General features: G+C 34.8%; 3 protein-coding genes and 1 long non-coding RNA gene across 4 annotated transcripts in view; 2 read left to right on the forward strand and 2 right to left on the reverse strand.

The window, feature by feature from the left end:
• LOC105233745 (uncharacterized) overlaps positions 1–15,065 on the reverse strand; it is a 38,618-nt gene that overhangs the window by 1,484 nt on the left and 22,069 nt on the right. Inside the window, exons 15-21 of the mRNA XM_049448992.1 lie at positions 2,044–2,865; positions 1,789–1,936; positions 1,283–1,721; positions 868–965; positions 507–796; positions 307–450; positions 65–150 (exon numbers count right to left, since the gene is read on the reverse strand). Coding sequence (XP_049304949.1) covers positions 65–150; positions 307–450; positions 507–796; positions 868–965; positions 1,283–1,721; positions 1,789–1,936; positions 2,044–2,865 — 2,027 coding nt within the window. The remainder of the gene's footprint in view (positions 1–64; positions 151–306; positions 451–506; positions 797–867; positions 966–1,282; positions 1,722–1,788; positions 1,937–2,043; positions 2,866–15,065) is intronic.
• Positions 3,042–4,364, forward strand: LOC125776299 (uncharacterized). Its single transcript, XR_007421617.1, has 2 exons — positions 3,042–3,477; positions 3,560–4,364. It is a non-coding gene; the product is annotated as an uncharacterized LOC125776299 (long non-coding RNA).
• On the reverse strand, positions 4,264–5,687 carry LOC125776295 (uncharacterized). The gene is made up of 2 exons (XM_049447854.1): positions 5,240–5,687; positions 4,264–5,181 (listed from the first exon to the last, which is right to left on the reverse strand). The coding sequence occupies exons 1-2, from the start codon at positions 5,669–5,671 to the stop codon at positions 4,378–4,380; spliced, it is 1,236 nt and encodes a 411-aa protein (XP_049303811.1). The 5' UTR covers positions 5,672–5,687; the 3' UTR covers positions 4,264–4,377.
• Positions 12,102–13,409, forward strand: LOC125776296 (uncharacterized). The gene is made up of 4 exons (XM_049447855.1): positions 12,102–12,639; positions 12,699–12,910; positions 12,969–13,128; positions 13,216–13,409. The coding sequence occupies exons 1-4, from the start codon at positions 12,465–12,467 to the stop codon at positions 13,329–13,331; spliced, it is 663 nt and encodes a 220-aa protein (XP_049303812.1). The 5' UTR covers positions 12,102–12,464; the 3' UTR covers positions 13,332–13,409.

Here is a 15,065-nt window from a genome sequence, read left to right on the forward strand (position 1 = left end):
GTGTAAAAATATTTGGAAATTAAAAAAAAAAAAAAATTAATTACTTGTGATTTAGTATATTTACCTTCATTATCGTTATAATTAAAGATTGTGCGTGCAACCTCGACGTTCTCGCTCGTGAAATAAGTTATCGGTATGGACCAGTGGTAGCTGCAAAAAAAAAAATTGAAAGTGATAGTAACATAAAAAATTAAAAAGTGTGTTATATTAAACTAAAAATTAGAAAAATGTTAAGCTAGTGTGAACTCAATATAACACAAAATTTGCGCATTTAAATTGTTTTATTTTTTTATGTAATATACTCACTTAAACTTGGATACTTCAAAATCGGCACTGTAGTCTTCTGGATTTGCTAGGAAGCGCTTTTGTGTAAGCGTATACGTATTGCCATCCTTCTTAACCTCAACAACCGGCAAGCCCATTTGTTCAGTCCATGTTTGCATAATTAATCTGCGGAATATATTTCGTGATTAGAATATACATATCTAAATATTATTTGCACTCACTTCACATCGAAATCGTATTCAAATGCTTCGATTTCGGTTAAGAAATCGTCTGTCTCAGCATTGGCATAGTAGAATTTAGTAAGGTAGTTCGTGGTAGCATTGCGGAATTTCTCCTCACCCACCAAATCTTCCAGCATACGTATAACGGAGGCACCTTTCGAATATGTAATACTATCGAAAAGCTCTGTAATTTGCGCAGGGCTTTCCACCGTTTGCACAATGGGATGTGACGCCAAGGTGGCGTCCAGTTCGAGTACATCATGCAGATCAGCAACAATGAATTGATCCAGCTGGCATATGAAAACAAAAAATAAAACAATTTAGATTTAAAATGTATATAAATGTATTAAAGTTAATTTACCATAGCCCATTCGGGATGCACTTTATTCACACCCTTGTACTCAATATAGCTGGCGAAACCTTCATTCAACCACAAATCATTCCACCATTTCATGGTCACTATAACAAAAGTAAAAAGGAAGAAATGAAGATATAAAAACTAGTATTGGTTATTCAATTATAACGGTTATGATTGTACCGAGGCCACTACAATTAAAATTCCGAACACGTTTCTAATTGCCCTCATTTTGCTACCGGCAAAAAAAGACAGTGGTAAACAATTATATACTAAGCACACAAACAAGCACAATTGACAAATCACATGAATGTGAAGGGTACTACTGGGCAATAAATACACACAGCGTTACTATTGATAGTTAACTTCATCTTTTTGATATTAGCACACACCACTTACATAAGTATAAACAACGTCTTACCCAAATTTCCGAACCACATATGTGCCAATTCATGCGCCACCACTGTAGCCACACGCTGTTTATTTGCACTCGAACTGATTGTTGGATCATATAGCAGCGCGGTCTCACGGTATGTCACCAATCCCCAATGTTCCATGGCACCCGAAACAAAATCTGGTATGGCAGCCATATCCAGTTTGGGCAATGGATATGTTACTTTGAAATAGTCAATGTAATATTCCGTAATGCCAACACCGGTTTCTAAAGCATAAGAAACCTTCTCAATTTGATTGGATGTTGCGAAAACGCGCATCTCAAAATCTTGAGCACCAGATAAGGTACCATTAACGGTCTTAGATTGAGACGCAAAATCGGATACAATCATGCAGGCCAAATAGGTGCTCATCGGTACACTTTGTTCGAATGTTACTTCCGTAAGATCACCGTTCACCTCTTCACTCTAAAATATTTTGAATAGAAACATTTTTATTACAAATTCAGTTTGGTTTTGGAATTTGGAAACTTACTTGAACAGGCATATTGGACAGCGCGTGGTAGCCACCATTGGTGGGGCGTACTACTGTGATGATAAAGGAGGCCTTCAGCGCCGGTTCATCAAAGCAAGGGAACGCAGTACGCGCATAAGTCGGTTCGAATTTTGTGGTGGCTATCCATCTGCAATTAAAGAAGTTAAATATTATAAGACATATATAATTTTTATACAAAGTACTAAATCTGTAGAAATAATAATTTTGCAGCAAATAGTAAACGCTTTATCACACCTGCGCTGATTTGTTTTGGTATCCAAATATGAAGATGCATAAAAACCAACAATACGGTCAGTGAGCGAACCGTTAAATGCCAAACGTAATGAATAGTTGCCGACTTGTAAAGGATCTGTGAATTCCGTCACCCAATATTCCAAAGCTGGGTGTGCAAAGGTCAAGGTGGGTGTCAGTTTATTGAGTGGCGCATCGGCTTCACCCAGCTGCACCACCTCTTCTGTGGTTACATTCAATGTTTTCGCATGGACTGGTATATATGAAATTGGTTTCAACACTTCCAATTTAATTGTAATACTGCCTTGATATGTTTTATTCACCAAATCGGGTTGTAAAAGTAATTTATACTGGTGTGGTTTAATTTCTTTTGGCAGACGAAAACTTAATTTCTGCAATACTTTGGAAGCGGCTGCTATGGCTGGTTCAATGGCTAAAGTTGCTGATTTCATATTGTTATTGGACGTTGGACGCGTCGCCGAGGATGTGGAATAATCCGTTGTTGTTCTAATTCGCAAAATTGATAAATTTGCTGGTGATATCAGCTGTTCATTTGTCAAATATTCGCCGGCTGCCGGTGTTGCCACAGCGGCTGACGTATAAGCGGGCGCGTTCACAATATTTCTACCGACGTAAATGAGCGCGCCCAATAGGAATGCGCACAGCACGAAAAGTACCAAACAAAAACCGACAAGTGTTATGAACGCGTTATTCGGTTTTTTGCGTACATGTCGTGCATCACAGTCACGTATGCGGTAATGATGATCGTCTGTTGATAAACTGGAACGCGGCCGAACCGGTGGCACTTTTGATTGCGGGTACATTTTTCACTTAGCTTCGTGTGTTTTTTTAATTGCACTATTATTATTTCGTTTTTTTTTTTTTTAATATTTGTTGACTATTTGAACGTAGCTGACATTGAATTTAATGGCATTTTATTTCTAAATATTAAAGATGCTAAAATTAAATAGTTGTATTGGATTTCAATGGCTTAAATTTTAAAACTAAAGCTGAAATCACACGATTGGTCAAATGTACCAATTTTTTGTCATTTATATGTACAGATCGTGTGACAGCCAGAAAATATTTGACATAAGGCAAATTAACAAAATTTTTGTGCAGATAGACCGATAAAATACGGCTCTGTTGTACCAATCATGTGAACTGTTGTACAAATCAAGTAAATACAAAAAATGGACAAATGTACCGATAATTGTATCTGCCACTGCAGGACCAATCACAGTGGCCAATCAATTCAAATAAAGCCAAAATTATGTTTATTTTTATTTTTATTATCCTAGGAATACTTTACACCTGGCTGGAATTTCAGTATTTACTGTTTGGCAACTTGGCAGCACTGATATCTGCAAAAATAATTGATGCACCACTGCTCTTTATTCCATTTGTCCGTTATTAAACAAGTCACTACATCTATTGGTGAGTATAAATATTTATGATATGTTTATATATATTTATTTATTTACATTTAATATTTTAATATTGTTCATTTATTTTTCAGAATATGGATACAGATGAAGATGAAATCTTTGATAATTTGACTACCGCAATATGCGAAAATATATCCAATATGTCTGCAGAACCAACACCAACGCCAGATTAAAAGAGAAAGCGTTTTCAAGTTACAACGGCATGGTCCTCGGAAGATGTGTTTAATTTAATGGAAATAACAGAAAAACATCCTTGTCTGTGGGAATATTCTTCATCAGACTATAAAAACTGACAGAAGAGAGAGAACGCATGGAGAGAAGTTGCAGCGAACTGTCATAGCCATAGCGTTGATGAGTGCAAAGCCAAGTGGGCGAATGTGAAAACAGCGTACAATAATACAAAAAACAAATTACAGGCAAAGTCCGGTCAGAGTGCGTCAAGTTCACAACCTCATTGGCAATTTTGGACTGCAATGCAGTTTTATCATAACCACGACAAAAAAAAAATGACCTCATCTGTTTCAAATATAAGCCCTGATAGCGAAAGTTTACCAAACACGCATTTTCAACCCATCAACATGCAATCCAACGCAACAACATCATCGCCAGCTGATGCAGCAACCAATTCGCCAGAAGATATTTTAAAACGCGCAACAGATTTGTTGTATGCAGAAAAAGAGGACAAGTGGTATTCCTTCGGCATGTACATAGCGTCGCAAATGCGTGAAATGAATGCAAAAAATGAGAAAGCAGCAAAAAAACTTGAAATTAATATTATGAAGTGCACTATAGATGCGCTTTCAGAATTAAATGACGATTGATATTTCATTGAATTGTTTTTTCTTCTATATTAATAAAGTTACAGACATATTTAAATCATTAATTTTATTTAACATAAACATCTATATTGAAATGGTATTTCTCCAGCGGCTGTCATAAAATATTGTTCGAACTCCTCACGAATTTCTTTGGCTTCATTGGTTATGAATGTCGTTGGACGTTCCTCTGCTCCTTGTTGGCAATTTTGAGTACCTTGCTCATGAACTGAATTGTCTTGTTGATCACTCCTATCTGTAGTTAAACCTTCCATATAACTGGCATTTTTTTTAATTAAAAAATTATGCAAGGCACAGCAGGCCAGTGTTATTTGAGTCGTTTTATGCTCATTCAGTTGAATTGGTCGATATAGAATTTGAAACCGCTTTGCCATAATGCCAAATGCATTTTCGACAACGCGCCTAGCACGTGACAATCGGTAATTGAATATGCGTTGACCGGCAGTTAAATTTCTACCAGGGTATGGTTTTAAAATGTGCTTTTGCATGCGGAATGCATCATCCGCCACTAATAAGTATGGACAATCACGAGCACGATTTAGCAATGGTTGTGGTAAAGGCAATCTCAGTGTGTTATTGTCCAAAGCTTTCTGAAATGTGGACTTTCCAAAAACGCCGCCGTCCGAAACTCTGCCATTGCACCCGACATCAATATATATAAATCGGTAGTCCGCATCCGCAATGGCCATAAGTACAATACTATTAGTACCTTTATAATTATAAAAGGTACTTCCAGACCGCGGCGGAGCCTTCATCACAATGTGTTTCCCGTCAACTGCGCCTATACAATGGGGAAAATTCCATTTATCACTAAATTTTTGGGCAATGTCAATCCACATCTGTTCGTTGTTTGGAACCTTGCAAATGTGTAATGTGATATCAATTTATATTTTTGATGTGATTATGTATAGCTACCTTTAAATATTCATTTTTCAAAACTTTATAAATTGCATCGCAAACCTCCGGCACAAATATAGATATTGTATTCGGCGCAATGCGAAAGTCAACAGATAAACTTTTGAAGCTGTCTCCAGAGGCAAGGAAGCGAAGTGTAACCGCCAAACGTTCATTGGCTGGTATTGCTTTGCGCATATTGGTGTCACTTTTTTTTATGTTTGGAGAGACTAATTCAAGAATATAATTAAAAGTGGCTTCGTTCATGCGAAGATAATTTTTAAACAAATATTTTTGATTGTTCACTTCACGAAACTCGCGCAGAGTTTTTGCATACGCGCCGTCAGTACTTCTCCTCTGAAGCCAATCTAGCACCCAAACACTTCGCTTCTTCAATGTTCGTTTTTCTTTTATTTGTTTCTTTTTATTAATTAGGTGTACACAAATACACATAATTGCCACTATTTTCTTTTTTTTGATGAAGAAATCATTATATTTAAAAATTATAAAATTACGTTCAAATATATGTAATTATGTATTCAAAGCTTATCAGCTACCTATTTTATTTAAAATGACAAGCCCAACCATGTGACAGGGTTGTACAAATATCTGTCATATTATTGAAGTGTACAAATCAGTACAGAAAAATTCTGGCTCAAGTACGCCAATCGTCTGAACACTGAAAATTGTATCGGTACACAAAATTTATTTTGTACAAATTTGTACAGAAAAATTTTGTCAAAAATCGGTACATTTGACCAATCGTGTGATCTCAGCTTAATATTCGTTTTTAAATAATTTTCATTTTTTTTAAATTATTAAAAATGGTTTGTTCTTTGTGAAAGCAAGCAGTAAAGAAAAAAAGCAAAGTCGTTAAAGTTATTTAACTCAAATCTCAAAAAATCAGATGATTGAGTGGGCAAGTAAGAATTAAAGTCCTTTCTCGACGAACAAAAACAAAATTCTACAAGTCAAGTCAAGGTTCTGCGGAAGATCTATGGTCCTTTGCGCATTGGCAACGGCGAATAATGCATTCAATGGAACGATGAGCTATATGTACGACGACATTGACATAGTTCAGCGATTTAAGAGACAGGGGCTACGCTGGCTGGGTCATGTCGTCCGAATGGATGAAAACACTCCAGGAAGAAAGACTGGCGCATTGTTGTAAACTCAGCTATAACTGCGTAAGCGGACTCTACGCCAGTAAAGAAGAAGTTTCCAGTTTATTCATCTTCAACTTCAAATTCAAAAAATTTATATACATATATGTACATATGTATATACAACAAAATTTTCAACCATAAATTCATCACAAGTTGTTTAATAAAATGCAATTTAAACTTGAAATCGAATACTAGTGAATATTTAAAAATGCCATTAAAATAAAAATATTTACACATGCACGCCGAAGCTATAATACCCTTCACAACTGAAAAAGTTTCCAAACAACAACGTAAATTTGATCCTGCAGTTTGTATGGCAGCTATGTATGTATATGCTATAGTGGTCCGATCTGAAATTTTTTTTCGGAAATTATAGCGTTGCCTTGGCCAATAACCCATGCCGAAATTGGTGAACATATCTTATCAATTAAAAAGTTTTCCATACTAGAACTTGTTTTTGATTAGTCAGTTTGTATGGCAGCTATATGCTATAATGGACCAATTTGTTTAGATGCTCTCCGACGTTTCCTTCTGAGTGTTACAAACATCGTGGCATACTTAATATACCCTGTTCATGGCCTAAAAAACACCTAAAATGCGGGCTTTTCAAAATTTACTTACACAGTTGTTTCAAATACATTCATATGTTTGTGTATATGTGTGCTGCGCATCAAAGAGATTGCCAAACGATACGAAAGCTATTGCGACTGCTGAAATAATCATTCAAAAGCGTTTAATTCAAATGCAAAAACACGCTCTAAAAGCAGATAAAATTCACACTAGACAAAGCGCATTAACACACTCACACACACACATACTCATATGCATGCATTAAAATCGAAATTAATACGCTCTTTACACACACCCATACATATGTACGAGTGCAAGCCTGTTTCGAACCATTTCATTTGCATCTATTTGTCTTTATTGCGAAATTAAGTGAATTTATGTGTCAGTGAATGTGCACTTCGGCTGCTGCTCGATCGACACGCGATGGCTTTTTGTTGCTTCGTGTGAAATGACAATGAGATAACTAATGAAATTATAGTTAATTTAGTTCCTATTGTTGTAGTTGCATGGGGCAAAGCATTAATTGGAGCAATAAATCGCAGTGAAGTAACAGACAATTGCAATGCACTCACACATACACACACAGGCGCACAAAATGCACAGTAATTAAGCAAATTTCAGTTTTGTATAATTGCAATCGCAATCGCGGCATTTCTGCGCTTATTCGTATAAATATTTGTAAAAACTCAGGCTTTTTGCTGCTAGTCTCATTGCATTCTCGCTTTTCATATGAAGCAAGACAATATGAATTCTGCAGAAATCTTAACCTAGTTCAAGCTCACGTAAGTCCAATCGAGTATATCGAACTCTGTTGCAGAGACATTTGCATGCAATGAAATACAAAAATATGAAATTACATAGACACCCAGCAAACAATTGCTGTTTAATAACAACTTTAGCTGATGGTGATTAAAACAAGAAAAATATTGCTGCTTCTAGCTAAAGCGATCAACAAATCTTACTAAAATTCAGAGACTAGTACAAGCCTGTCTGTTAAGGCTTAGCACGTTTAGTTGATCATTTAGGATAAATTCATATTCGCCTCTGTTTCTGGGTTTGTATTTCAATTCTCTTGTTTTTGAGATCAATATCAAGTTTTTTACTTAAACTTTAACCTAAACTTTACCCAATATATTATCCTGTGCTTTAGTTAAATTTATTCGCTAAAAGAGCTCAAATTTGAGTAGCAGAGCTCAAATATGACAAACACAAAAGTGTCGAGCCGTTAGCCACTGATATCGTAGTATTTTCTAAAAATTGTATCACATTACCGGCGTATTTCTAACGACTGACATCTCAATGAACCTCCAAAGGATAAACTCAGGCTACTTTCGCATTCTACGCTGGCCACGGTAAACTCAAGAAGCCCTTATATAACAAGCTATGTGCAAATTGCCGGTTCTGTTCAGTTGAAGACGTGGTGAAATTCGCGAGATCACTTTTGACCACAAACACTGCCGAGTTGATGATTCGGAGCAGTGTTTAGAAATGTTCAAGCGTAATAAATCCGAATCTTTGTCGTTTTGTGAAAATGAAAACTAGATCCAGTCGGCTGACAAGGATACGAGGTATGATAATTAAGTAATGAGACTGATTCCATAAAAACTTTATATTTGAAAATTATTCTACAACTCTGCCATCCCCTTCAAAGTAATCTCCTTGGGCAGCTATACAGCGATTACAGCCCATTTTCCATGCTTCGTAACATTTCTGGAACGCTTCGACTTGGATGTCCGCGAGTACTCTCGTCACGGCCGCCTGGATGTCCGTAATCGACTCAAAATGGGTTCGTTTGACCACCGATTTTGTTTTAGGAAACAAAACAAAGTCACAAGTTGGCATGTCGGGCGAATAAGGCGGCTGTTGCAACACGACGATCCCTTTAGAGGCCAAATACTGGGACACGCTGAGGGCGGTGTGGCACGGCGCGTTGCCGTGATGAAGGATCCAGTTACGAGCGACGTCTGGACGCACCCTGTTGACTCGTTTTCGCTATCTTTCGAGTACTTGGCAATAGTAGACTTGATTCACAGTTTTCACCGGTGGAACGAATTCTTTGTGGACTATTCCACGGCTTTCAAAAAAGGCAATAATCATCGTTTTCACTTTCGACTAGCTCATGCGAGCTTTTTCCGGGCGGGGGCGCGCGGATACAACCATTGTGAGGTGAGCACACCCAAGAGCACTATCACCATACACTCTTACAATTTTAGCGTACGTTTCCGAAGCTGTTTCGCCCAATCTGGCGCAAAATTTTATCGCGACGAGCACTACAAACACACGTCTACTCAACGCAGCAGACGAACTAAACAAGCTGGAGCTATGGTACATAAGTAAATATATCAATGGTGAGGGGAGGGATGCCGGAAAAAGAGAAAAAGAATTTCACGGTCACAGGTTTACCACAAGCGCGGAAATAAAATCAGTCTCATTACTTAATTGTCAAACCTCGTATGTCATCTGTATTTTGGAATGTGCATAGAGTAATTTTTATTGAAAAAGAAAGCACCATCAATAGCAACTATTGCATAGCGTTAATGAACTATTAGAAGGACGAAACCGCCGAAAAACGGTCGTATGTGAAGTAAGAAAAAAGTGATGTTTCACCTAGACAATGCACCTCGTAACAAGTGTGTGAAAACGATGGCAAAAATCCATGACTTGGACTTCAGATTGCTTCCGCATCCACCGTATTCTCCACATCTGGCCCTCAGCTATTATTTCCTGTCTCAATTCTCAAAGGAATGCTCCCTGAGAAGAAATTTTCGTCGAACGAAGATGTGATCGCCGAAACTGAGGCCTATTTGAAGGAAAGAACAAATCGTACTACACTACCTAACTGTTCAAGAGCCCCAACATTTAAAAATATGAAGTCTATACTATTTGAGAAAAAACATATTTAACTAAGTTTGATACATTGTACTTTCCCTCTTCAATTACAGTGTTTCTATATTACATAGTTTTAAAGTAGCTCAATATGTGAGAAAACCGACTAAGTTGTCTCTTCTTCTGGTTGTCAGAATAGTTGGCGAATTTCCCATTCGTTAGGTAATTTGCATTTTCATTTTTCTTTGAAAGGGAACTTATGCCCTTGACTTAGATTGATAGTTAACTTTTTTTAACGAGACTAAAAAACGTATTTTAAAGCACCTAACTTAATAAATAAATTTTAGACCGAAATTTTGGTCTAAAATCGAAGTTTTTTTAGAAACCGGCCATTTTGTCATAAAATTTTATTTTGCTTATTCCTTCGATTAATTAATATATTTAACATTAATTTAAGGAAATCTGTTTGTTTTTTAAATTTCAAAAGATTCAGTTCAGAGATATAATGGTTACCGCAAAACGTCTTTTATGAGAAGATCTCCCAGAGATCAGCTGTAGTTCATTTCTAAATAAATATTTTTACTAATACTAAGCTCAAACTTATGCACATACATTATCTATTAAACTCCAATATATACATATAAAACTTCTAATATCTAAATATAATATTTTAATAGCTTGTTGCCACATTTAATGAACCCACATTTAAGAACGAGCAGTAATATTTACTATATACATACCTCCTATACGGACAAGTTTTTCAGGTGTTTCTTGACATACTCGAACCCGGAATCAACACAATAATTAAATTAGTTGAAATGATCGCCAATTGGACTCAGTTATTTTAATTTAATACAAATAATTGCAATCAAACATATGTACATATGCAGACACTGGTACATATTTAAATAATTGCACCATAAAAACCAGTGGAAAATAGAAAGCCCGACTGTATGAAAATTGAGCTAAAATAAAAGTTGACCATGAATATGAGAGGCAACCAGTTCTTTTTTTTTTTTGTAAATGTGACAGTTCTACAATTGAAATCGAGTTGAAAACTTTTAAATACATACATATGTATGTACATATGATGTTTTATGGAGCAAATGGCAGCAAGTGGGTCAAAGTTAATTTGTTCGTTAACGACAGTTGAAATAACTAACTTGTCACAAACGAGAAAAAAGCTGTTTATATGAAGAAAACAATATTTTTTAGTAAAATCATACAAATATACGGGCAGAAATATTATATATGAATGTGTCATGTCATATGAGAAGATGTGTGGTATATTATTTGCATTAAAAATGCGTCGCTATATATTTAATGTAATAAAAGTGAAAATTTTCGCTGCGAAAAATGACTCGTGTTCTTAACGCTCCATTAACTTCAAACGGAAACAAAGTCACAGAAAAAAAGACAAGCATAACCTAAACATTATCATTTCAACATTTTTTAAGCTTTTTTCGGTATATAAAATAATTTTTTGGTTTTTGTATTATTTTTTTGTTACTTAAAAACGTCTGCTCTTAATGAAATTATCAATAATAATTTACAGAAAAAAGTTCTCAATTTAAATGCAAGGTTCAGTGCACGAAGAGATTTTTGTTTATTTGTTTATTGCTGCAAGAAATATCGACGGGTCAATTTATGGCCATTTAAATGCAGTTTTTTGTTAACACACAAAAATCTTTGTTTATATATTATTTATATGCGGGAATAATTTGTTTTTGTTTTTTGTTATTTGTTATTTGCAAAACAGCTCATTAATATTCGTGGCATTGCTCGCTTGCCTCAATTATTCACCGCTAAATTGGCAAATACTGGATTGAGTTATGTAGCTATGCGGACATACAAACGAGTTGATTTTTTGCACTGCCAAAAGTAATAAAATAAAATATATGTACATATCGACACACACAAAAATTTATGGCATTTAAAATTGTGCAAATACGTTCATTTGTCGGTCTGTTACTATCGTAATTTCCACAAAGCCTTATCCACAGCTAAAGCCAATGCCAAATCGTGGGGAAATGCTGTAAGCAAATTTTGTGCGCGTAATGTGCCGTTATGACTTTTCCACTTTTTTTTATTATCTCGAAGTTAATTAGAAAGTCAATGAGAAGCGCGCAGAAGTTGGTTGGTTTAATAACTTCGGTTTAATAGGTTGTTCATAGTCGTGAAATGGGCAATAAACACATACATGTAAACATACTTGTAAATGTACTCACAAGTACCCAATAAACAATTGCGTAAATGTTTCGTAAATCTGCGCTAAAATAAACTTATCTACAAACATTTGAGTAAACTTACTTACAAATGTGAGAAATAAGTTTAATTATAAGTTTACTTATCTTATATATGTAACTTCAAAATAAATGCGTTGAAAAAACGTTTACTTACAAACATAAATGTAAACTTATGATGCAACATTGCAAATCAGTTTACATGTAAACACAAAAAGTAAACCAACCGTTTACCATTTCCCGTTAGTTTTTTCGCCGACTCTCTGACGACTGTTTTTCTTTTTTTGAGTGATCGCAGTTCATAATTATTGAATTTGTGAGATGTAAAGACGTGCGTTTTAAATAAAACAGTGGAAAAGTTAATAATTAAAAATAATTAATTGAAAAATTACTTACATATAAGTATTATTTAGAAGTGTTATAAATAAAATAAAATAAAAAATGTCCGCCAATAAATCATACACATACAACTCCCAAGAACCAATAGCCCAAATAAATACCGATGGAGTGCATTTGCAATTTGAAACATCCATCAACCAAAACGGAAATAACCACATCATAGTCGAAGAAGCAAGAACAATTAATAGCTATACACTGGATCCCACATTTTTAGAAGGTAGTCAATATCAATTATTTATTTGAAAAATTTTTTTTAAAGAAAATGTTTTTTTGCAGCAATTCAAAGCACCATTGATGCAGCTGTATCCAAATCTATGGGAAGAATCGTCGAGGAGGTGAGAAGCTTGCGGCGAGATATCGCAGAGTTGAGGAATAGCAGAGACAATGTTCCAACAAAAAGGATTATGCCAGCGGAACCTTTAAACACAGTGGAGCAATTTATGGAATTGGAGAGTTTACTCCAGAAGGATGAAGAATATGCTAAATTTGTAAGTAAATATTTATTGACTGTTTGAAAGCCAATTTTACTATTTCCTTTTTTTGAAGAAATCGGAACTTATGCAAAATATTAAATACACAGGAGCGAAATTCGTCAGAACAGCTTGGCGCTCATTGGTATCCGATGAATGTGCTCAACATTTTGTTTGGAGTGGAACGTCAGACAAAAAACCTGTCCGCGTCTTAAAAGTATCTATGGCTATCCGAGGTAAATCTATCCGATAATAAAACTTAATAAACTTTATATTTACATGTGTACTTATATACTTATATATATTTTTAATTTAAATTTCAGATGTCTTCTTACATGAAGTGAAGGGCAATGACACTGAATATATAAGTGGCACCAAGACGATTTTTCAGTTTGCCAAAAATAGACAAAAACGGAAGCACCAAAATGCAGCAAATTAATTATTTTACCTAACTATTTTTCTATCATTTCATTTTTAAAGAATGTTTTTTAAATTTTAATTTTTAGTGTAAGTTTAATTTAACTTATCAAGAATTTTTTTAATTTTTAGTATAAGTACATATGTATATATAATAAATAATATTAAATTAATTAAAACTAATAAAGAAAATAATTATATATCTTTAAAAATATATCATGCGATTTATTTTACTACCATTACATAAAATCATTACAACACGTTTACAAATACATTTGAAAATAAACTTACAAGCGGTTGGATATTAATTTAATAAATGCTTACTTTTAAGTTTAAAAATAAGCGATTTTACAAGTATGCGAAAAAGCCCAAAGTAATGTAACGTTTTGGTTCTTTACAAGTCTTTTGTAATTGTTTTGTAATGAAAAACGTAAACTTTTTGTAACGAAAAGGTTTACCAGTGTAAGTTTATTTTAAGTTTATTTACAAACGCGATTGTTTACTGGGTATGTGCAAATTATTGTGGTTATATAGGGTGTTTTTTGGAGGCAAGAAATTTTTCTAGAAGGACAGCTGTCTTGTATGTCTACTGCGCAGATTATATTTATCTCTGCGAGCATTCATACTTTCTGAAATAGTTATTGCCTAGTCTCTATTCCAATCATTCTTGACTTTTTTGCATGTCAAACTCATTAACCCATATCTCATCGGCAGTTATAATCCTCCCCATGAATGTAGGATTGTCAAGTATGTCCAAAGAAACCTGTTTACGGTACTCTTTTTGAAAAATATTTACCTTTATCGGGATGAGTCGAGCAAGAACGCATTTCATACCCAAACTATTCACCAAAATCATTCAAACGGACTAGCCAGAGATGCTGAAGTCTCTTGCAATCTTTCTAATACTTTTCAATCACCTTTTCATCAGTTTAAGAAGGTCGAAGGTCGTCTAGAACGAGACATGTCTTCAACGATCTCTCGACCGGATTTGAGGTCTTTGTACAACTCGTAGGCTTGTGTTTTTGACAAATCTGAATCACCGCAAGCCTTTTTCAACATTCGCAGCGATTCCACACTCGAAATTTAGTTAGAAATATAAAATTTTAGACAAATTCTTTGTTCGATATTTTAATTATTTCTAAAATTTAAGATTTTCTGGAGAATAATTGCTAGGCTAATGATGAAAAAACGGTAATTAACCCAAGCTTTAAACATAATTTCGGTTGCACCGAAGCTTTAATACCCTACACAGTATCTTTTCATCTAGAATAAAGGGGTATAAAAATATATTGAGATCTTGATTTTGATTTTGAGCGGTCAGTTTGTATAACAACTATATGCTATAGCAATCCGATTTGCAATATTCTTGTGAGTACTACAAACAACACTTCACTTAAACTCCATAAAACTTGCTGTCGCTTGTTACAGTCAGTTACTAGTCGAAATGGTCGAACGAGTCAACGAAAATTGGACTCAACGGATGGACTATTTGAAAGTATTAATCTTCAAAAAATAAATGCCAAAAAATGTGCTTTCGAATGATAATAAACGTTCCCCAATTAGAAGTCTCTGTGTTTTTTCTCTAAAAAAGTAGAGCACCTCGATTGGATCACCCTTTATATAAGCTTACATATCAAAATAATTAATTAACCGTTATCTATTTTCGGAATTTAAACCCTTCAATGCTTTCCATATCATAAAGGCTTAATTATCGTCGCAGAGACACTCCTAATCACAGCTTCATTTATGGGAGTCA

Source organism: Bactrocera dorsalis, chromosome 2, assembly GCF_023373825.1.
Source record: "Bactrocera dorsalis isolate Fly_Bdor chromosome 2, ASM2337382v1, whole genome shotgun sequence".
Classification (NCBI taxonomy): domain Eukaryota; kingdom Metazoa; phylum Arthropoda; class Insecta; order Diptera; family Tephritidae; genus Bactrocera; species Bactrocera dorsalis.

Bases quoted from the DNA above. Each gene is read 5' to 3' on its own strand.
- LOC125776295 (XM_049447854.1), bottom strand. From the start codon at position 5,671: ATGTGTATTTGTGTACACCTAATTAATAAAAAGAAACAAATAAAAGAA. The intron at 5,182-5,239 runs GTAGCTATACAT...CACATTTGCAAG, and splicing joins TGAAAAATGAATATTTAAAG to GTTCCAAACAACGAACAGAT.
- LOC125776296 (XM_049447855.1), top strand. From the start codon at position 12,465: ATGTCCGCCAATAAATCATACACATACAACTCCCAAGAACCAATAGCC. The intron at 12,640-12,698 runs GTAGTCAATATC...GTTTTTTTGCAG, and splicing joins GGATCCCACATTTTTAGAAG to CAATTCAAAGCACCATTGAT. The intron at 12,911-12,968 runs GTAAGTAAATAT...CTTTTTTTGAAG, and splicing joins ATGAAGAATATGCTAAATTT to AAATCGGAACTTATGCAAAA.